Here is a 22,260-nt window from a genome sequence, read left to right on the forward strand (position 1 = left end):
CATGACTGGTTTGACAGGTAGCCCTGCCTTTGATGGGATAGGCAGTGTTTGTGACCGGACTGGAGTAGGTGGTGGTGGGAGGCTGTATGGGACAGGTCTTGCAACTATGTCTATTATAGGGATATGAGTCATGAGGTAAGGGGTTGGGAGCAGGGGCTGTGTAGGGATGGATTGAGTATATTGGGTAGGTTTGGTGGATGGCGGAATACCATTGTGGGAGGGGTGGGAAGGATATTGGGCAGGACATTTCTGATTTCAGGGCACAATGAGAGGTAGTCGAAACCCTGGTGGATAATGTAATTGAGTTTGCTCTAGTCCTGCATTGTTCTGAGCTAAGAGGGGAATGCTCCTCTGTGGCTGGACTGTGAGACTTTGGGAAGAGGTGGGAGACTGGAATGATAAGGCACAGGACATTTATTTTTGTACAATGTTAGGAGGATAATTACCGTCTGTGAATTCTTCAGAGAGACCCTTGGTATATTTCAAGAGGGACCACTCGTTACTGTAGATGTGATGACAACTGATGGCTAGGCTGTATGGAAGGAACTTCTTGGTATGGAACAGGTGGCAGCTGTCGAAGTGGTAATATTGCATGTGGTTAGTAGGTTTGATATGGACAGAGGTAATGATGTAGCCATCTTTGAGATGGAGGTCAACATTTAGGAATGTAGTTTGTAGGGTTGAGTAAGACCAAGTGAAGCAAATGGGGGATAAGCTGTTGAGCTTCTGGAGGAATGCGAATAGGGTATCCTCCCCCTCGATTCAGATCACAAAGATGTCATTAGTGAACCTGAACCAGGTGTGGTGTTTAGTATTCTGGGTGTTCAGGAAGGATTCCTCTAGATGACCCATGAATAGGTTGGCATAGGATGGTGCCATGCAGGTACCCATAGCAGTACCCCAGATTTGTTTGTAGGTAATGCCTTCAAAGGAGAAGTAATTATGGGTGAGGATATAGTTTGTCATGGCGACTAGGGAGAATGTTGTTGGTTTGTAATCCATTGGGTGTTAGTGTAAAGGGAGGTGGTATTAATAGTGACAAGCAGGGCACCATGTGTTAAAGGAACACGAACTGTGGAGAGTCGGAGGAAATGGTTGGTTTATATAGGAGGGTAGGTTCTGGAAATAGGCTGAAGATGTTGATCTATGAGAGCACAGATTCTCTTAGTGGAGGCACAGCAATTGGCCAAAATAGGGCACCTGGGTGGTTGGGTTTATGGGCTTTAGGAAGCATGTAGAAGGTAGTAGTCTAGGGAGTGGTAGAGGTGAGGGCAGACATGGACTTCGGGGAGAGGTTTTGGGATGTGCCTAAAGATTTGAGGAGAGACTGAGGTCCTGCTGGGTTTCTGGAATGGGATCACAGTGACAAGGTTTGTAGGTGGATGTATATCACAGCTGGCGGAGTCCTTCTGCCAGGTAATCCTTGCATTTCAAAATAACAGTGCTGGAGCCTTTGTCTGCAGGTAGCGTTATAAGGTCAGGATCAGTTTTTAGGTGGTCGACTGCAGTTCTTTCTGCAGATGTAAGGTTAGTTTGCATTTGGGGAATGATGATGAGGCAAGTTTTGAGGTTAAGAAATTCTGGAAAATTAAGAGGGGGTGATTTGGGGGTAGTGGGGGTGGATCATGGTTGGATGGAGGAGTTGACTCAGTCAGATAGGGTTCAACATTGGTTTTTGGTTGGGTTGGTGGTGGAAAAGTGTTCCAAAATGTAGGGACTGGGAGGAGGAGAGAAGGTCTTTAACAAGTCGTACATGATTGAATTTGTGAGCGGGGCAAAAGGTGAGACCTTTGGAAAGGACTGATATTTCTGTGGGGCTAAGGCTTCTGGAGGAAAGGTTCATGACTGTGTTTCTGGTCTGTTGAGGTTCTGGATTCTGTGTGGTGGTGGGAGGGAGTTTTGGAGGGTGGAGTAAATGTTTTAATTCCTATTTTTCCTTTGTGAATGCTTCTATTGCTTTGTGATCGTTGATACCAGTTTTAATGTGGACATTCTGAAATAAGCCAGTTCCATTTTTCTCCTGTTAACTCTAATGTATCTCAATCATGAGCGAGTTTCCAAACAGTTTCAGAGAAGACATTTATTATTGTTTCACAAGATGTCTGTAACATTTGTCACTTACAAAACCGACAAAACTGTAATTATCCCAGTCAAGTTTCATATGATTAAAACTTTCTCTGATGACATTATGATTGAGAAAGTTATATTCTAGTGAATTTAGGTTTTCTATAGAATGTTTGGTCTCATCTGGTGGCAAGTCTCGTGATTGATGAAGGAATTGAATTATAAATTTTGCCCATTATTCTACTGAATCTTCTCCAAACAACCTTGCCTTCAGCTTCAATTTCGATCTCGGTGGATTTGAATTTGTTGGCTGTGTTGATGAGTAGTTCACCTCTATTTCCATTTAGCATACCCTCTTGATGTTCAGTTAGATTAGATTTGCCCCCAAAATTTCCTTGATATCAGTTTTGGGCTTTAGTCAGCTTTCTGTTTCTCCTGTGTGAGCTCCACAACTTTTTAGGGACACTTCAAACAATGATGATATGTGGGGAATGCTTGGGCAATTAACTGCTAGGATTTCAAGTCTCATCTACATGGGTTTTTGTGTGTGTGTGTGTGGGGGGGGGGGGGGGGGGGAGGAGGAGGGAGATTGGCTTTGGATCCTACACTATTGCTTTGAGGGGCACACCCTTTGATGAATTTCTTGGCTATCTTGAACTCGTAGCATATACAGCTGTTAAAAATATTAGTGACATCTGTGTGTTATGTTTTTTTTTTATATTGGATGAACTGTTTTTACTTCACATGAAGAAGAGTAGACCATTCAATAGCGTTTACAAAGGAGTTGTTAATCCAGTAGCCTCTTTCTGTATAAATATCAGTTGTATATTTTCTTTCCTCTTTACCTCTTTTTGTATTTTTTTCTGCTGAGGCTTATGGTTAGCACTCTTTGTGTTGTATGTGCCTTGACTGCTTGTTCTGTGCCAACCTACTTATCTCAGGGGAGCACTTACACCCAATGTCCTCAGTTATTTGTTGGATATATTCCAATCTTTGTCTACCTCGACAGTTTGTATTCTCTACACCTCCTTCCAGTTCCATGGTGTCTTTACATGTTTGCTACCATCCTTTTCTTGTTCTTGTCAGTGTTTTTCATATATTTCTTTGCTTACCAATCCTGTGGAGAACTTCCTCATTTATTTTCTTATCAGTTCATCTAATATTCATCATCCTTCTACAACACCACATTACAAATGCTTGGATTTTCTTCTTTTCTGGTTTCCCCAATATCTGTGATTCAGTCCCATTCAGCATTTTGTTCCTGATGTACATTCTGTGAAATTTTTTCCTCAAATTAGGCTCTTGTTTAATAGTAATAGAGCTTTTTGGCCACAAATGTCCTCTGTGCCTCTGCTAGACTACTTTTTATGTCCTTCTTGCTCCATCTGTCATAGGTTATTTTGTTTCCAGTGTAGTGAAATTCCTTCACATTATCTATCTCATGGTCACCAATTTTGATATTAAGTTTATCACTGGTCTCATTTCTACTTCTCTGCATTATTTTTATTTTTCTTCAGTTTACTGTCAATCAATATCTGTGTTTAGTGACCAGTGAATACCACTCTGTATGGCTTCAGAGAGGATAACAATATCAGCAAATCTTATCATTGATATTCTTTCACTCTGGATTTTAATGTCACTTGTGAATCTGTCTTTTATCTCTGTTATTGATCCTTCAATGTGCAGAATGAACTGTCGGAGAGAGAGACTGGAGCCCTGTCTTACACCCTTTCTAATCTGAGCAATTCATTCCTGGGGTCCCATTTTTTTTCCCTTCTTCAGTCTTATACATATTGCATATTAATGAACTTTCCTTATACATTACTCAAACATTCTCAAGAATTTTGAACATAATGTCCTGTTGAATGCTTTTTCAAGGTCAACAAATGCTATGAAAGTCTGTCAAGTTTTCTTAAGTGTTGCTCTCATTATCAACTACAATGTCAGAACTGCTTCTCTGGTGCCCTTTCTTTCCTAGACCCAAACTGATCAGCACCTAAGAGATCTTGAATGTTTGTTTTCTTTGTCTTTTTGCTACTCATGCATGAAGTGTTAAGCTGATTGTACAATAATTCTCATACCAATCTGCTCTTGTTATTTTCATAAATATGTATATGATATATTTCCTAAAGTGTGATGGTATGTCTCTAGTATCATAGACTCTACATGCCAGCTTGAGTAGTTGTTTGGTTGCCATTCTGCCCCAGTGATTTCAGAAATTCCGAAGGACTGTTACCCATGCCTTCAATCTTATTTGATTGCAAGTTTTCCTCAGCTCTGCCAAACTGTGAATCTAAACTTGATCTCCTGTGCCCTCCTTATCAACTTCCATTTCTTCTTCTATCACTTAATCGAGCAGTTTCTACACATTGAAGTGGTCCTCAGTGTACTCTTTCCACCTATCTGCTGTCCCTCTCTTGCATTTAACAGTAGAATTCCTATTACACTGTTAATGTTGACTTCTTTGCTTTTAATGTTATTGAATGTTGTTTTGACTGTTCAGTATGCTGAATCAGTCCTTCAGATGGCAATTCCTTCGTTGATTCCCTCACATTTTTCCTTTGGCCGTTTTTTGCCTTTGCTACCTCACACTTCTTATTTATTTCATTCCTAAGTGACTTTTATTACCGTGTTCCTGTCCTTTTCCTGAGCGTTTTTTTACTTTCATCTTTTGTCGATCAGTTGCAGTATTTCTTCTGTTCCCCGAGGTTTCTTTGAAGTTACCTTCCTTGTACCTATATTTGTCTATCTAACGTCCATGAGGCCCATTTTAGATATGTCCATTCCATTTCAGGTGAGCTGTCTGTTGTGGTATGCATTATTGCAATATCTGTGGGCTCAGAGAACTTCAAATGCATCTTATTATTCCTCAGTATCCCACTTTTTTCCATGCTGATTCCTGGGGATGATTCTCTTAAACTTAAGTCTGTTATTCATCATTACTAAATTATGGTCTGAGTCTGTAGCTGCTCCTGGGTACAATCCAATGACTCATTCCGAAATCTCCATCTCACCACGATGTAATCCAGCTATTATCTTTCCATGTCTCTAGGGCTTTTCCATGTATACCACCTCGTCTTGTGATTTTTGAATAGTATATTCACTATTACTAGCTGCAGTTTACTGCGGAACTTGATCGTCATTCCCCTTTCTCATTTTGACTACAAGGACCGTATACCAGGCTCATATACTAGACCCATATTTTCAAGTCTTCTATTGCTTCCCATATTATAACATTCTGATCACCCATGATGTTGGATTTTCATTTACCTTTAAACACTGAGTGAAACCTTCAATATCCTCACATACTGTCTCTATCTCTTCATCTTATGCTTGTAACAAAGGTTTATGTACCTAAATTATTGTTGTTCATGTTGATTTGCTGTTAATGCTTAAGAGAATAACTCTCTCAATGAATTGTTCAAAGTAGTTCAATCTCTGACATACCTCCCTATCTAGATTGAGCCTTTGCATTTTCCTTTTCAGATTGTATAACTTCCCTACTACACACACACTTTTGACATTGCACACTTCAACTCATAGAATTTTGCCCTTTTGTTGCTTGTTTAATTTTTTGTTCTCATGGTCACCTCTCCCTTGGCAGTCCCCTACCAGAGATTCAAATGGGGGACTAATGTGGAATCTTTTGCCGTTGGAGAAATCGTCATGACACTATCTTCAGTTACAGGGCCCATTTCCTGTGAATACACATTACGTGTCTTAAATGCAGTGGTTTCTATTGCCTTCCGCATCCTCATGCCATTGATAATTGCTGATTCTTCCATCTTTTAGGAACTGTTTCCACACACCAAGGACAAAAGGGTGCCCTGAACCTCTGTCTGCTCGCCACCCTCTTTGATGTGGCTGTTGGCAGAATGAGGGTGACTTCATAAGTCAGCAGTCTTTGCCTGCCATGCCGATAATTTTTATTCAAAATTTAAGAAGTGGCTTAAATCAAACCTGGGACCCAGGACGTTTTGATTACTAGTCAAAGATGCTACCCTTAAACCGCTGCTGTAGCAGTGTTCAGATACTCTGTTTCCTATTCACTAGTGACGTCTGTCTTTGAATCATATCCACCTGTTACGTAGGCCCATAGTGTCACTGTGTGTGTGTGTGTGTGTGTGTGTGTGTGTGTGTGTGCGCGCGCGCCAGTGCAGCCAGTTTTGTCTAAAAGAAAGATTGGGTGATTGATATGGCAGACTTTACGTAAAACTTCATCTTGGCACTTATCCGATTGTGATTTTACAAAACTCATGTCAGAAGTGTACAATAGTACTTGAAACCGAATCCTCTAAAATTTAGGTCTACTGTTGTATCACTACGCCGCCTTTCCTGGGTTACTGTAAATTTTGATAATAAATAATAACATTGTAATTCTTTCTCCATCTGCCCTCTGCTCCAGCTAAGAACACTTGGCCAATGCCGAAAGAATTATTTACTACACTCCTCTGACTGGCTTAATGGGGCTCTGTGCTGCAGCACTTGTTTTAAGACATATTGTCGCAGAAAAAAAGCAAGTTTTGGTGTTGTGGGCAGTTACAGCAATAACATTTCCATAAAGTAAATCTAATTTATTGCTATAATTACATAAAACAAATCGTTAAGTTGAAAAATATTGGTGACATAGTATATACAATTGAATTTAGTTATTTTTATTTATTTTTATGTTCTAGGCTAATCGGTGGTGTGCAAAGGGAATAGACCTTCTGGCATCACAGCACATTGAAAAGTGGTCTTCATCTCCAGAAGTGGCTGAACAGTGCTTATCAGAAATTCAGCAATATATTGCAAGTGCAGAAGAGTTCAAGCTTAGCAGTCCGAAAGAGTTTCGGACACTTTTTCAGGATTCAATAACACCAGAAACAAAGGCACTTGTCACACAGGTGTGTGGGATCCTTATAAATTTTTGGACTTACTGTAGTTGAATTCTGAGAATAACAATAGTTGAATCGATCCTTTCTCTCTCTGACTTTTTATTTTCTCATCTTTGTAAATTTTCCACATCAGCTACAGCTACATAAACAATTAAGAACATATTCTGTAGTTTCAAAATTGTGTTTGTATTTTGTGTGTTTGATCCCCAGTAATGATCCTAAAGGACTGAAAGGACATAGAAGCATATGCAACTATGGTGCTTGAAACTGATGACATGGCACTAAGGACGTAACATGTTGATGACCTTTCTCTGTCCCCACCCCCTGTGCTCTGTCTTGTCTTTCTTAGTATGTTCACTTGAATACAATTAACAGGATTCATCCTTAAAAATTTGTTTTGTTACACAGTCAAGGAACTTATCATCTGAGTATAATTTGACAAATTTGTTTTCCTTCTTTGAGCTCAAATCATTGCAGTTCGTTTCCTTTATTATCAAATTTTAATCACTGTGGTATAATAAATGTTCCTTCATGAAACATAAGTAATAGAAGAAATAAAGGGACAACTCAAAATATACTTGAGGCACTGAATAGTCACTAGGAGCACAAATGAGATCATAAATGTTGCTAAACTTCGTTGGATGTGTGTTCTACGAGAGTGTGTACATGTATTATGTTAGACCTGAAGAAAAACTTGTCTGAAAGCTTAGATATTTTTCCTTCTTGTTTATTTGCTTATCAACTACACAATGCCTTTGCTATATAGTGAGTAGTTACCTTTACTTCTCCCACAATTTTAGGTTATTGCATTCTGACCAATTGTAAACATGCATGACGGCTCTGTTTGTCTTCCATATCCCCCAAATCACATACTGTTAACTTTCCAGAATTTCTTAATGTCGAACATTGCCTCACCATCATTCCCCAAATCCCTCAACATGCAAACTAACCTTACATCTGCAGAAAAAACTGCAATCCATCACTTAAAACCTGATCCTGACCTTATAATCTTACCTGCTGACAAAGTCTCCACCACTATTGTTTTGAACTGCAAGGATTACCTGGCAGAAGTACTGAGCCAGCTGTCAGATTCATCCACAAACAAACCCTGCCAGTGACCCCATTCCAGAAAACCAGCTGGATCTCCAGTCTCTCGTCAAATCCTTAAGCCCATCCCAGAACTGTCCATATCTCTCCTCACCCCTACCACTCCCCACATGCCTACCTTACACAGGCTCCCTAAAGTCTATAAATCCAACCACCCAGGATGGCCCATTGTGGCCAGTTGCTGGGCTCCCACTGAGACATCTCTGCTCTCATAGATCAACATCTTCAGCCTATTACCCAGAACCTTCCCTCCTATATAAAAGATACCAACCATTTCCTCCACTGACTCTCCACAGTTCTTGTTCCTTTACCACCCTGCTCATCACTATTGATGCCTCCTCCCTTTACACAAGCATCCCTAATGCCCATGGCCTTACTGCTGTTGAACACTACCTTTCCTAACGCCCAATGGATTGCAAACCAACACCCTCCTTCCTAGTCGCCATGACCAACTATATCCTCACCCACAATTACTTCTTCTTTGAAGGCTTTACCTACAAGCAAATACGGGGTATGTCTATTGGCACCGTCATGGCACCATCCTAGGCCAACCTAATCTTGGGTCATCTAGAGCAATCCTTCCTGAATACCCAGAATACTAAACCCCACACCTGGTTCAGACTCACTGATGACATCTTTGCGATCTGGATCAAGCGAGAGGACACCCTATCCACATTCCTCCAGAACCTCAACACCTTCTCCTCCATTTGCTTCACTTGTCCAATTCTGCCCAACAAACCACCTTCCTAGATGTTGACCTCCACCTCAAAGATGGCTAAATCATTACCTCTGCCCATATCAAACCTACCAACCACCAGCAATACCTCCACTTCTACAGCTGCCACCCATTCCATACCAAAACGTCCCTTCAATTCAGGCTAGCCACCCTTGGCTGGTGCATCTGTGGTGATGAGCGGTCCCTCTCAAATTATACTGAGGCTCTTACTGTGGCCTTTACAGACTATAATTATCCTTCCAACCATGTACAATAGCTGATTTCCTGTGACTTATTTTTCCAGTCACACACCACATCCCAAAGCCCCACCATCTGGTCACAGAGGGGCATTCATCTCGTGACTCAGTACTGCCCAGGACTGGAGCCACTGAATTACTTTCTCCTCTAGGTTTTTGACTACCTCTCATCATGCTCAGATGGGAAATATCCTACCCTCTATCCTTCCCACTCATCCCACTGTGGTATTCCACCACCCACTGAACTTACACAATATCTTCGTCTATTCCGTACACTACCCCTGCTCCCAACCCCTTGCCTCATGGCTCATATCCCTGTAATAGACCTAGATGCAAGATCTGTCCCATACAGTCTGCCGCCACCACCACCACCACCACCACCTACTCCAGTCTGGTCATAAACATTGCATGTCCCATCAAAGAAAGGGCTACTTGTGACACCAGTCATGTGATCTACAAGTTAAACTGCAACCACTGTGCTGCATTCTATGTGGACATGTCTGCCCACATGAATGGCCACCGACAAACTTTGGTCAAGAAACAAGTGGACCATCCTGTTGCTGAGCACACTGTTCAACACAACTTTCGTCATTTCAATGACTGCTAGACAGCTTGTGCCATGTGATCCTTCCCACGAACAGCAGGTTTTCTGATTTGTGCAGGCGGGAACTCTCCCTGCAATATATCCTTTGTTCCTGTAACCTCCTGGCCTCAGCCTGTGTTAGTCATTGTCCTTACCGATCTAGCTCCTTCCCTGTTACAATTCCAGCACTACACAGCCCTCTATCCCACCAATGCTCTTTTTATTTCTCTCCTTTTCCACTACCCCCCGGCCCCCTCCCCCCCTCCCTCCCCCCCTCCCTGCCCCCCTTCTGTCTATGGCATCCGCCACTATTAATCTCCGCACCGAGTAATGCCACGCTATTATGTACGGCCATGAAACACATTGTTGGCCCCAATTCTCTGTGGGTGGCCTGCTGCTAGCATCACAGGCTGACATTTCTGCGTGCATGCGATCCAAACCACAGCATCTGGCCACAGATAACACTCAAAGACTGGCAGCCAGAATATTCAATGACACCAGCCGCCAGCTCCGTTAACTACAGAGCCTTATTTAACACTGCCACTGACATCTACAAGTCAGTTCTCATTGTGCTATGTTCTAATGTACAACTCAGGAGAGCTGGGCTGCAGTGGACCTGCTGCTTGATGTTGATTTGGCTCCGCTCTAGACTTAGAATCCGAATGATATTCTGGAACTGGGACTTCAAACTCCACTAGGCTTAGTATATCAACAGACTTGTGACTCTGCCTTCAATGTATATAATTTTCCACAAAGTGTTCATCAACAACTTGGCTCTTTGTAACATAATTTTTTGTATCAGTGTGTCTCAATAAACTGTAGAATGGTGACATATTTGTCGTCGTATTCCTGGTTATAACACCGCCTAACCTCCAGAGTGCACCTAGCTTCCCCACCCTCTATTCACCTCATCCCTGCACACTCCCACTTGCATCACTTTACCATCCCCACCCCTAGCTTGCTATCCCTCCCCCTCCTCGCCCCAGCCTCCTCCTGACCACCACCTGGTTGTCTCTCTCTCATCATGCGCTGCTGCTTGCAGTCTGACTTTAGCTGCCAGAGACTGTGGTCGATCGCGCGCGCGCGTGAGCGCGCGCGTGTGTGTGTGTGTGTGTGTGTGTGTGTGTGTGTGTGTGTGTTTTGTTGGCAACAGAAAATAGAATTTCTTTCTTATATCTGCTATTAACCTGGTTCCTGTCAATGCATTCTTTCGGTACACAAAATTGCAGTTTTGCTTATGTCTGGTGACAGATTTGGACTCTGACCACAATCTATTGGTTATGAACTGTAGATTAAAACTGAAGAAACTGCAAAGAGGTGGGAATTTCAGGAGATGGGACCTGGATAAACTGACTAAACCAGAGGTTGTACAGAGTTTCAGGGAGAGCATAAGGGAACAATTGACAGGAATGGGGGAAAGAAATACAGTAGGAGAAGAATGGGTAGCTTTGAGAGATGAAATGGTGAAGGCAGCAGAGGATCTAGTAGGTAAAAAGACGAGGGCTAGTAGAAATCCTTGGGTATCAGAAGAAATATTGAATTTAATTGATGAAAGGAGAAAATATAAAAATGCAGTAAATGCAGTAGGCAAAAAGGAATACAAACACCTCAAAAATGAGATCGACAGGAAGTGAAAAATGGCTAATCAGGGATGGCTAGAGGACAAATGTAAGGATGTAGAGGCTTATCTCACTAGGGGTAAGATAGATACTGCCTACAGGAAAATTAATGAGACCTTTGGAAAAAGAAGAACCACTTGCACGAATATCAAGAGCTTTGATGGAAACCCAGTTCTAAGCAAAGAAAGGAAAGCAGAAAGGTGGAAGGAGTATATAGAGGGTCTATGCAAGGGCGATGTACTTGAGGACAATATTATGGAAATGGAAGAGGATGTAGATGAAGTTGAAATGGGAGATACAAAACTGCGTGGAGAGTTTGACAGAGCACTGAAAGACCTGAGTCAAAACAAGGCCCTGGGAGTAGACAACATTCCATTAGAACTACTGACAGCCTTGGGAGAGCCAGTCCTGACAAAACTCAACCACCTGGTGAGCAAGATGTATGAGACAGGCGAAATACCCTCAGACTCAAGAAGAATATAATAATTCCAATCCCAAAGAAGGCAGGTGCTGGCAGATGTGAAAATTACTGAACAATCAGATTAATAAGTCATGGATGTAAAATACTAACACGAATTCTTTACAGACGAAAGGAAAAACTGGTAGAAGCTGACCTTGGGGAAGATCAGTTTGGATTCCGTAGAAATATTGGAACACGTGAGCCAATACTGACCCTACGACTTAATCTTAGAAGCTAGATTAAGGAAAGGCAAACATACATTTCTAGCATTCGTAGACTTAGAGAAAGCTTTTGACAATGTTGACTGGAATAATCTCTTTCAAATTCTGAAGGTGCCAGGGGTAAAATACAGGGAGTGAAAGGCTATTTACAATTTGTACAGAAACCAGATGGCAGTTATAAGAGTCGAGGGACACGAAAGGGAAGCAATGGTTGGGAAGGGAGTGAGAGAGGATTGTAGCTTCTCCCCGATGTTATTCAATCTGTATATTGAGCAAGCAGTGAAGGAAACAAAAGAAAAATTCGCAGTAGGTATTAAAATCCATGGAGAAGAAATAAAAACTTTGAGGTTTGCCGATGACATTGTGATTCTGTCAGAGGCAGCAAAGGACTTGGAAGAGCAGTTGAATGGAATGGACAGTGTCTTGAAAGGAGGATATAAGATGAACATCAACAAAAGCAAAACGAGGATAATGGAATGTAGTCAAGTCGGGTGATGCTGAGGGAATTAGATTAGGAAATGAGACACTTAAAGTAGTAAAGGAGTTTTGCTATTTAGGGAGCAAAATAACTGATGATGGTCGAAGTAGAGAGGGTATAAAATGTAGACTGGCAATGGCAAGGAAAGCTTTTCTGAAGAAGAGAAATTTGTTAACATCAAGTATAGATTTAAGTCTTATAAAGTCGTTTCTGAAAGTATTTGTATGGAGCATAGCCATGTATGGAAGTGAAACATGGACGACAAATAGTTTGGACAAGAAGAGAATAGAAGCTTTCGAAATGTGGTGCTACAGAATAATGCTGAAGACTAGATGGGTAGATCACATAACTAATGAGGAGGTATTGAATAGAATTGGGGAGAAGAGAAGTTTGTGGCACAACTTGACTAGAAGAAGGGATCGGTTGGCAGGACATGTTTTGAGGCATCAAGGGATCACCAATTTAGTATTGGAGGGCAGCGTGGAGGGTAAAAACTGTAGAGGGAGACCAAGAGATGAATACACTAAACAGATTCAGAAGGACGTGGGTTGCAGTAGGTACTGGGAGATGAAGAAGCTTGCACAGGATAGAGTAGCATGGAGAGCTGTATCAAACCAGTCTCAGGACTGAAGATCACAACAACAACAACATATGTCTCGTGACTTCCTTGTCCCCCCCCCCCCATACAATGTCCTATTGAGTGGTGATAACAATAGATTTGAATTTGCTGCACAATTTCTTACAGAAGCTGCATCTGCATCCTGATATTTTTGTTGTTAATTTCTCTGCAGTACTGGAAAAATGCTCATTCACAAAACTGCCCTATTCCTATGAATTTTCAGTTTACCTATCCCAGTCCTTTACGACTAAATTAATTTGTTTTGGAGGAATAATGTCACTAGTTAGATTATCAGATTTATTTTATTAGTCTTTTCTAATTTAGGTGTTTTCACACCCATCTATAGAATGTGCACATTTAATTATTACAAGAAACAAATTATAGGTCTAATATTTATTCTAAAAATTCGTATATTTTTCTTCCTTTTCATTAACTTTGTTACCAAAATTTTAACACTATATAGTGCAAACACAGTTTGCATATCTCATACTTGAGAACCTACAGCATAACAACATTTGTGAGAGGGCTAAAAGCCACAATCAGTTTTGTTTTCCATTATCAACATGCACATAATTTATTGACAGGTTGTATTTAGCTTTATGCACTATTACGTCTATGCCACTTCTGTTACTTACAGATTTACTTTATGTTAGAATCCATATCCACATACACATTACACATTTGATTGAAAAAGATTACATCATAATATTAATATGATAAGAATATTTTGTTACTTGGAAATTTATACTACACCCTAGATCAAGTCCATACAAAAGATTCCATGTTGAAGCTGAATTCACAATGACTGACAACTGATTGAGAGTTAATCAGTATGCAAAATAACATCATAGTGATTGTCAGCTGACTGACTGAACAATTCATCCTACCTTATAACCAGCGATGCGGTTCAGATGAACTATTATAGTTAATTTTCCATTATTTTTAAGTAACCCCCATTCACACCTCCAGCTCATCTCACCCTGACCGTAATAGTGGTACGGTTGCCTTGCCCTGACAGTGAATTTTTTGAGATAGTCAGTCATATAAGTACCAAGTTTGGTTGAAATTATTCCAAGCAGTTCCAGTTCTATACTTTCATGTCTGTTTACAATCCCCTTTCTGTTAAATAGGGCTGTCAGTGATGTATAGACCCCATGGTAATTGTCTCTTGCTGGTAAACTATACATGTACCATGTTTGGATGAAATGATGCCAATTCCTGGAACACACACACACACACACACACACACACACACACACACACACACACACACACAAATGCTCTGCTTACTCTGTTTTGTAACATAAATTTTTATAAGCATTATGTGATTCTTCTTTTGAAGGTGTTACATCGAATAGATGACGTTACAATGATGTGTGATAAAAGACTGGACAGTCTGAAGCGTATGATTCAGAAGCCACCTAGACCTGTCCAGACAGTGATACCAGAGCCTGGTGTACCATTACAACCTCCAGGAGGTGCTCCAAACTTGTCTCGTGACCATCACAATGTTAACAAGGGATCAAAAGTGTTTAGGAAAGCCAATACCATGCCAAAGGTTTGAACAATAACTTACCTAACCATGTACTATGTAATGCAAATTATCTTTGAAATAACTGCATTTACTTTATCTGTTATTGAGTTCCTAAAAGTGAACGGAAAATAATACTTACTGGGCAGGTCAGCAGTTAGTTTTTAGCTTTATTGTTTTGTTTAAACATAAGCCAAGGTTCTTGGTCTGATTGTTTTCTTTATGATAATTGATATAAATTATTGTTATTGAAATTATTGCAGACTTAAGTTTGAAGATAATTTGTGGGTAACATTTGCTGTTCATGTAGTCATTCGTTTACTTTCATGTAGCAAAGAATGATGTACAAAATGATCTGCAAAGGTGTAGGAAAATAAGAGCACAGACATTGCTAAAACAGAACCTTTTCTGCCTGAAAAATGTGTAGGAAATTGAACAATAATTATTTAAGTCTTTCTTGTCGCCTTTTTTGTAAAGGGGTGTAACAGTGTCACATTTTAATTTGCGTGGAAATTTCCTTAAGCCAGCTGTGCATTTTTTATTAAGTTAAACCACCACTTTAGATATATGTTTGAAATTCCATCAATACCATATGAGCTTTTGTTTTTTTAGAACTTCTGTAATTCTAGTAGTTTCAGTGGAGAATGTTGATGCTACTTCTAGTTGCATGAAGTTTTGTGGAATGACATTTTTAACATATACTCTCAGTTCTTCAACTGAACAATTTAATCCTATTTTTGCTGCTGCATTTAGAAAGTGATTGTGAAAAATAGTTGCAATTTGTTAATTATCAGTCACAACATTATCGTTTAGTTTGCTATGGCTTCTTGTTCCCTGATTGGCTGTCCTATCTCCTGTTTCACATACAGTTTTAATTTTGATATCTGCATTATTAATTTATGTCAGGAAATGTATATTTAATGACTTTTCTTAAGATATTACAGTATCATTTTGTATAGTGTAAGTAACATCAGATTTTGACTTATTCAGGCCTCTAAATAAATTTCTGTTTCCTTCTTACATGACATTTTAATCCCTTTAGTTATCCATGGATTAGTTGTTTCTTAGTAGACTTTCTAGATAACTTTTTAGTAAAGCTAATTTAATATATTGATGCAAATTTACTATAACATATATTGAATTTCACCTTAGCACCTCTTTCTATATGTTTGTGATTTCATACCAACTATTTGAATCTATTCTTAAAAGATTGTACCCTGTTCTGATTACTAAGCCTCACTGCTTTGTATGAACTATCCTCAGAGCTGTAAGGGGCTGCATTGTTTATTTTTATTAATTGTGCATCACGTTCAGATAGCCCATCATCAGTTGGTTAACATTAATTGTTTCAGGTGAGCACCGTCAATAAAAATGTTTTAAATCTGAGTCCTGCTGTCTTGCTACACACATGTTGGACAATTCACTTCTGAAATCTGATAGAAACAGACAAATATTGATCCAGTTCAGTTTTCTTCTCAGAATCTTTCAAGAAACCAACATTGATACATCTACAAGCTACTGGCTACTCCTTCTTGCCTGACAGCTCAACAACAATATTATGAGAAGGAAAGTTGCTACTCACCATATAGTGCAGGCCAGCCTGGGTGGCCAAGCGGTTCTAGGCGCTACAGTCTGGAACCGCGGGACCGCTACGGTCGCAGGTTCGAATCCTGCCTCGGGCATGGATGTGTGAGATGCCATTAGGTTAGTTAGGTTAAGTAGTTCAAAGTTCTAGGGGACTAATGACCTTAGAAGTTAAGTCTCATAGTGCTCAGAGCCATTTGAACCATATAGTGCAGATGCTGAGTCGCAGATAGGCACAACAAAAAGATTTTCACACTTAAAGCTTTTGGCCAATGGCCTTTGTCAACAATAGACACCCACACACATGTGCATGCGCACACGTACACACACACACACACACACACACACACACACACACACGCAGGACTGTAGTGTCAGGCAACTGAAACCACACTGCGAGCAGCAGCACCAGTGCATGATGGGAGTGGCGACTGGGCGACTGGGTGAGGGAAAGGAGGAGGATGGGGTGGGGAAAGGGAGGGATAGTATGAGGGGGGGGGGGGAGATTGTGGACAGTGAAGTGCTGCATGTTGAGTGGTGGGCAGGGGGGAGGGGGGGGGGGGAAGGAGTGGAAAAGGAGAGAAATAGAGAGAAATAAATAAAAAAATAAGATGAATAAATACCAAATGGATGGAAATAGACTAACAAAACAGATACTCCTACATTTCTGGAAGAAGAAGTTGACAATAGCATGGATTACAGAAGTAAGGAAATATCTAGGAAGAAACAACATCAAAGAATCAGAAATAGCAAAAAGAAACGGTTTTAAAAATAAAATACTAAATTTGGAACGCTTTCAAAGCAGAAGAAATAAAAAATTGGGAACAACATTGACAGAAGAAAGGAAGAGACTTCATGGGGAGAAAATGAGGGAATATTAAAAAAAATAGGAAACAACAACAAAGGAAGAAGAGGAACTGAAGTTGTTAACGTGATCCTAGTTGGTCAGTAAGATTGTAAAGAAAGAGAAGAAAAATAAAAAGGAAAGACTGGGTGTCGTGCTGGAATGACGGCAGTGTAGTGCTGTAATGGGAGCTGGGAAGGGGTCGAATGGGTGAGGACAGCGCCTAACGAAGGTTGAGGCTAGGAGGGTTACAGGAACATAGAATATATTGCAGGGAAATTTCCCACCTGTGCAATTCAGAAAAGCTGGTGTTGGTGAGGAGGATCCATATGGCACAGGCTGTGAAGCAGTCTCACTGAAGTGAAGGATTTTATGTATGGCAGTGTGTTCAGCAGCAGCCTCATTTAGAAGAGATACCCAAAGACAACATTTTGATTCCCCCCCCCCCCCCCCCCTCGCTCTCTCTCTCTCTCTCTCTCTCTCCCTCTCCCTCTCCCTCTCCCTCTCTCCCTCTCTCCCTCTCTCTCTCTCTCTCTCCCTCCCCCCCCCATCCCTCTCCCCCCCACCCACCCACCCACCCACACACCCCTCTCTACTGTCTTTCCCATTGCATAAGGAACATTTTCTGCTCAACCATTGCAGATAAAAAGATGAAATTTCCAATAGACTTTGTACATTGTTTAACACAATTTCAAAGTATGTTTTTGTCAAAGAAATTTAATTTTTTTAAAAATAAAAATTGCTGTGTATCATACACATAATTTTAAAAAATTGTTGTGAGATTTCTGTGACTGATATTTTATTAAAAAGCCGGTAAAAAGGTTTACTTATCCAATTACTAGGGTTAACCTACCACATTTTGAAAGTGACCAGTAAAGTAACCACTGAGAAAATGTTCCTCATATGACTAGCCAGAAAGTTATTCCAACCAGTCTACTACACTCTACTTTGCTCAAAAACTGGTTAAGGCTCTTCTCCTATTGAAGGTAATTGCTAATCAGAATTTGAAATCTGATTTCTGGAGTTTGCTCCTTTTGATTATTATTATTCAGGTATGGGCCCAATAGGACCACATGATGTACAATCAATCAATGTCACTTTTGATGGTTGGTCTTTCTTTGTGTCCAAATTTGTTTCATCCTTTCAGAATGAAGTCTCTTTCATCAGACCACATTTCCAGTCCATTCTCTAATTTCCCTGTGACCAACTTTCCAATCAAATATCTTTTGTCTGAGTGTTTTTCTGTCTGTAACATCTGCCTGAATCTATTTTAAGAGCCTCCTTAATTGCAGCAATCCATTTAATTGATTCAGTTTTGGCCTTACTTTTGTTTTCATAGAATTCTATTATTTGTTTTGTCAACCTTGTGGGTGCTATTCTTTTAATGTGCCCGTAAATTTTTTTTAAATTTTTTTAATGTCATCATGTATGTTTGTGTGTTCTTCTATTTCCTTATTACTTCTCAGCCTATAAGTTTCTCATCAGTAATTTTGGGGCCTAATATTTTCCTTACAATCCTTCTTTCTTTTGAATTTCTGCAATATCCCTCTTTCTATTTAAAATTAAACTTTCTGCTCCATAAAGACATTAAAGTTTGATTACAGTGCTGTAATGCTGAAGATCACTGAAATTAGAGTTTTTTATTATAAATAAATTTTTTATTATAAATATTCTGTGTTAATCTGAATGCAGTTGCCATTTTTTGACAACAAACTTTGTTTTCAGCTTTTTCCAGACCGTTTTCTTGTACAATTTATCCCAAGTATTTAAACTGAGGAACCCTTTTTATTTTTCCATATTTTGTGTTCAAAAACTTTGTTGCTTGTTTGTTACATGTCATATATTTCATTTTTTAAAATGATATTTGTAGTCCTACTTTTCCCCAACTTCCGTAAGAATTTCAATTTCAATTTGTTTTTGTTCTGTGTTAATATACCTAGTTAAAATTGCCAGACCATCTACAAAGGTGAGGCAATCTACTCTAATATTACTTCTATGTAACTGACTGATTGATTTATATTTTGACTCAACTTTTGCTCTTGCCATTCTGTTATTACCTTTTCCAAAACACAGTTAAAATGTAATGGGAAGAGGCTGTCTCCCCGTCTCACACCATTCTTTAATGGTTCAGAAATTTTTCCCATGATTTTAACTTTGGAGCTAGTGTCGGTTTATGTTTCCTTAATCTGAGTTTTATTATCTAGTCCTTGTTCCTTTAAAACTTGGAAAAGAAATTCACGATCAACTGAGTTGTAGGCCTTTTTGAATCCACAAATGTACATACAATATTTTTACTAGAATTCCTTTGGTGCCTAAGGGTTAGTTTTAAATTAAGAATTTGTTCTGGACAGGATCTGTTTGGTCTGAAGCCTGCATGGTCTTCACCAATTTTAGGTTCTAACTCTTCTTGAGCTCAATCAAGTAAACATAGTGATACAATTTTGTATGTGACAGGGAGAAGAGAGATTCCTTGGTAATTATTAACCTTGGTTCTATCCCCTTTTTATGTAATGGATGTATTAGGGCAGTTCTTCAGTCCTTAGATATTTTCTTAGTTTGTCAGATATGTCCTATTAGTTGAGTGATCCCTTTTATAGTGTTAGGGCCAGCTGATTTTAGTAGTTTTGCAATTATACCTTCTCCAGATGCTTTCTTGTTTTTAAGTCTCTTAATTTGTTTAGTTATTTCGATTTTGACAGTTTCTTTAGAGTCAGGGTTAGTGTTATTAGTTTGCTGTGATTGCAATTTATTTGCTGGTTCTGGACAGTTTAATAGTTTTTCAAAACAATTAGTAAGTACCTTACAATTTTTCTAGTTGTTAAGAGCCTAACTGCCATTTTCATTTTTGAAGCCAAGGCTTTGAGGTTTGTAACTGGTTAGTTTTGTTTTGAGTGTTTTATAATAGTTTCTCATGTTGTTCTTTTGGAAGTCGTTTTCAATTTCTAAAAGTTGAGCATTTTTGTAGTTTCTTTTAGTCAGTTGGATTATTTTAGATGTTTCTTTATTACAGTTAGAAAGGTTTTGTACGTATTTTAAGTTTTGTTACTATTCCAATTTTTGAATGCCTCATACCTAGACTTAATTGCTGTTTCACAATCCATGTTCCATGAAGGGTGTTTTTGTTTCTTTCAAAGCAGAATTAAATTTTGTGTTGTTTTGATGAACTTTTCTTATAGGCTATACCAATTGTTTTTTGTCAAGTTCACTTGTTAGAGTTAGCAGTGTCAAATTTTGGATAACTTTTTTTAAGAGTTTTTTAAGAGTTTTTGAGGTTGAAGTTTTACTTTTATTCACGTTAAATAATAATCAGAATCAATACGAGCCTCTTTCCTAACTTGAACATTTAAAATTTCTTTGTAGTTTGGGTATGAAATTGCTACATGATCGATTTGAAATTGTTTGAAGGAATTTTCGAGATGATGCTTTGTAACATTTCCCAAGCTTCATTAACTTCTACAAGTTTCTTGTGGTTATACTTATGGACTGACATATGGGCATTAAGTAAAGTGTATGCTTCATTTGCGCATTTAAGAGAAATTGTCATTAGTCTATTATTAAGGGTTTTATCTCTGTTATGGAATTTAAAATATTTTTGGAGACTGCAAAAGCAGCTCCCAGATGTGGTGTATTATTAAGTATTTTTTTATCAGTTTTACTTTTAAAAAGATGATAATTGTCAAAATCCATGATGTAATTGTCCGTCGTTCGTGTTTCTTGTAGTGCCAAAATTTGAATCTTTTGTTCTTTTAATGTATTTCCCAATTTATGAAGTTTACTTGGTTGCAAAAGTGTTTGTATGTTAAGTGTTGCAAAAATGTATTTGTTTTGGTTTTAAGTTGGCCAGAGGACTCTGACTTCCTCTGTTGAATCACATTGCAATTTAAGCTGGCCGCCCCAGAATCCGAAAGACCAGTTGCGCCAGTAACACTGGCCGTGGATTGAGCACCTGGAGTAATATTGTGATTATCAAAATGCTCCATGATGATTGTACCTGGAATCAGGTGGGGATGAGTAGGCTCACTGAGTGAATTCGGAGTGTTAAGACTGGAAGGGTTAGTTCCAGAGTGTAAATTTCAGTCACACCACTGGTGAACAGATGCTGATCACTTTGCTGCTTACTACAAGACAGACCCAAAGTGGATTTGGTTTCATTTTCCCTTGGTCTGGGACTGCTTATTCTGTATTCGCAGCTGTCCGCCGTATCTGATGGAATGTTCACTGTCTGTACATATGGCCTGTCCAATACCCTATGCAAGGTCAGCTTCTCAGACTTTTAGTTACAAAGTCTTGAAGCCGTTTGATTATTATGTTTTACTTCTTCCCAGTTCCCATTATCTATTTCCCCCTTAAATCTATTTGATTCAAAATAGGCCATGTCTAATTCTGTCTGAAGACCACAAATCTGGCTCTGGTGCAGATACCTGCCACTTAGTTGTGGAGGTGAGAACTAAACACCATCCAGTGTCTCAAGGCGGCACCACAAACTGACTGACTGCTAGACTGACGGCTAATATGGCTTCAACAAGTTGTTCGAGGGAATCCTCACAATTAGACCGCTGCGGGTTCTCTGCAAACGGTGCATGAGGAGGAGAGCTCTGACAGTTCTGACAGTTCTGATAGTTCTGACAGTTCGGGTACAGGTAGACTCTACATAGACTTGGATAGGAAAAAGTCGAAAAATGATAGGAGCGAGTCGGAAAATGTTAGGAGCGAGTCGGAAAATGTTAGGAGCGAGTCGGAAAATGTTAGGAGCGAGTCGGAAAATGTTAGGAGCGAGTCGGAAAATGTTAGGAGCGAGTCGGAAAATGTTAGGAGCGAGTCGGAAAATGTTAGGAGCGAGTCGGAAAATGTTAGGAGCGAGTCGGAAAATGTTAGGAGCGAGTCGGAAAATGTTAGGAGCGAGTCGGAAAATGTTAGGAGCGAGTCGGAAAATGTTAGGAGCGAGTCGGAAAATGTTAGGAGCGAGTCGGAAAATGTTAGGAGCCAGTCGGAAAATGTTAGGAGCAAGTCGGAAAATGTTAGGAGCAAGTCGGAAAATGATAGGAGCGAGTCGGAAAACGACAGGGAAAGCGAACAGCAGGAGCAAGTTATAGTAAATGTACTGATCGGGAACTCATTCTCAGCCCTAGAGAACAAAGACGCGCACGGAGAAGGAAAAATGCAGACGGTTAAGCGCAAAAGAAAAGAGCGAGTACCGCCAATCATCGCCTATATTACAAAGAGAAGCCCGTTACTCCTCAAGGAGCTGCAAGTGGGCATAAAGGGCCTAGGACAGCGAAAATTGGGGGGGGGGGGGGGGGG

At 39.8% G+C, this 22,260-nt stretch overlaps 1 protein-coding gene across 1 annotated transcript in view; it reads left to right on the forward strand.

Annotated features, from left to right (window-relative positions):
• Positions 1–22,260, forward strand: part of LOC126470487 (guanine nucleotide exchange factor DBS-like) — a 234,674-nt gene that overhangs the window by 124,382 nt on the left and 88,032 nt on the right. Inside the window, exons 12-13 of the mRNA XM_050098360.1 lie at positions 6,741–6,950; positions 14,343–14,558. Of these exons, the coding sequence (XP_049954317.1) occupies positions 6,741–6,950; positions 14,343–14,558 (426 nt within the window). The remainder of the gene's footprint in view (positions 1–6,740; positions 6,951–14,342; positions 14,559–22,260) is intronic.

The sequence above is a fragment of the Schistocerca serialis genome, chromosome 1 (genome assembly GCF_023864345.2).
Source record: "Schistocerca serialis cubense isolate TAMUIC-IGC-003099 chromosome 1, iqSchSeri2.2, whole genome shotgun sequence".
NCBI classification, from domain to species: Eukaryota; Metazoa; Arthropoda; class Insecta; order Orthoptera; family Acrididae; genus Schistocerca; species Schistocerca serialis.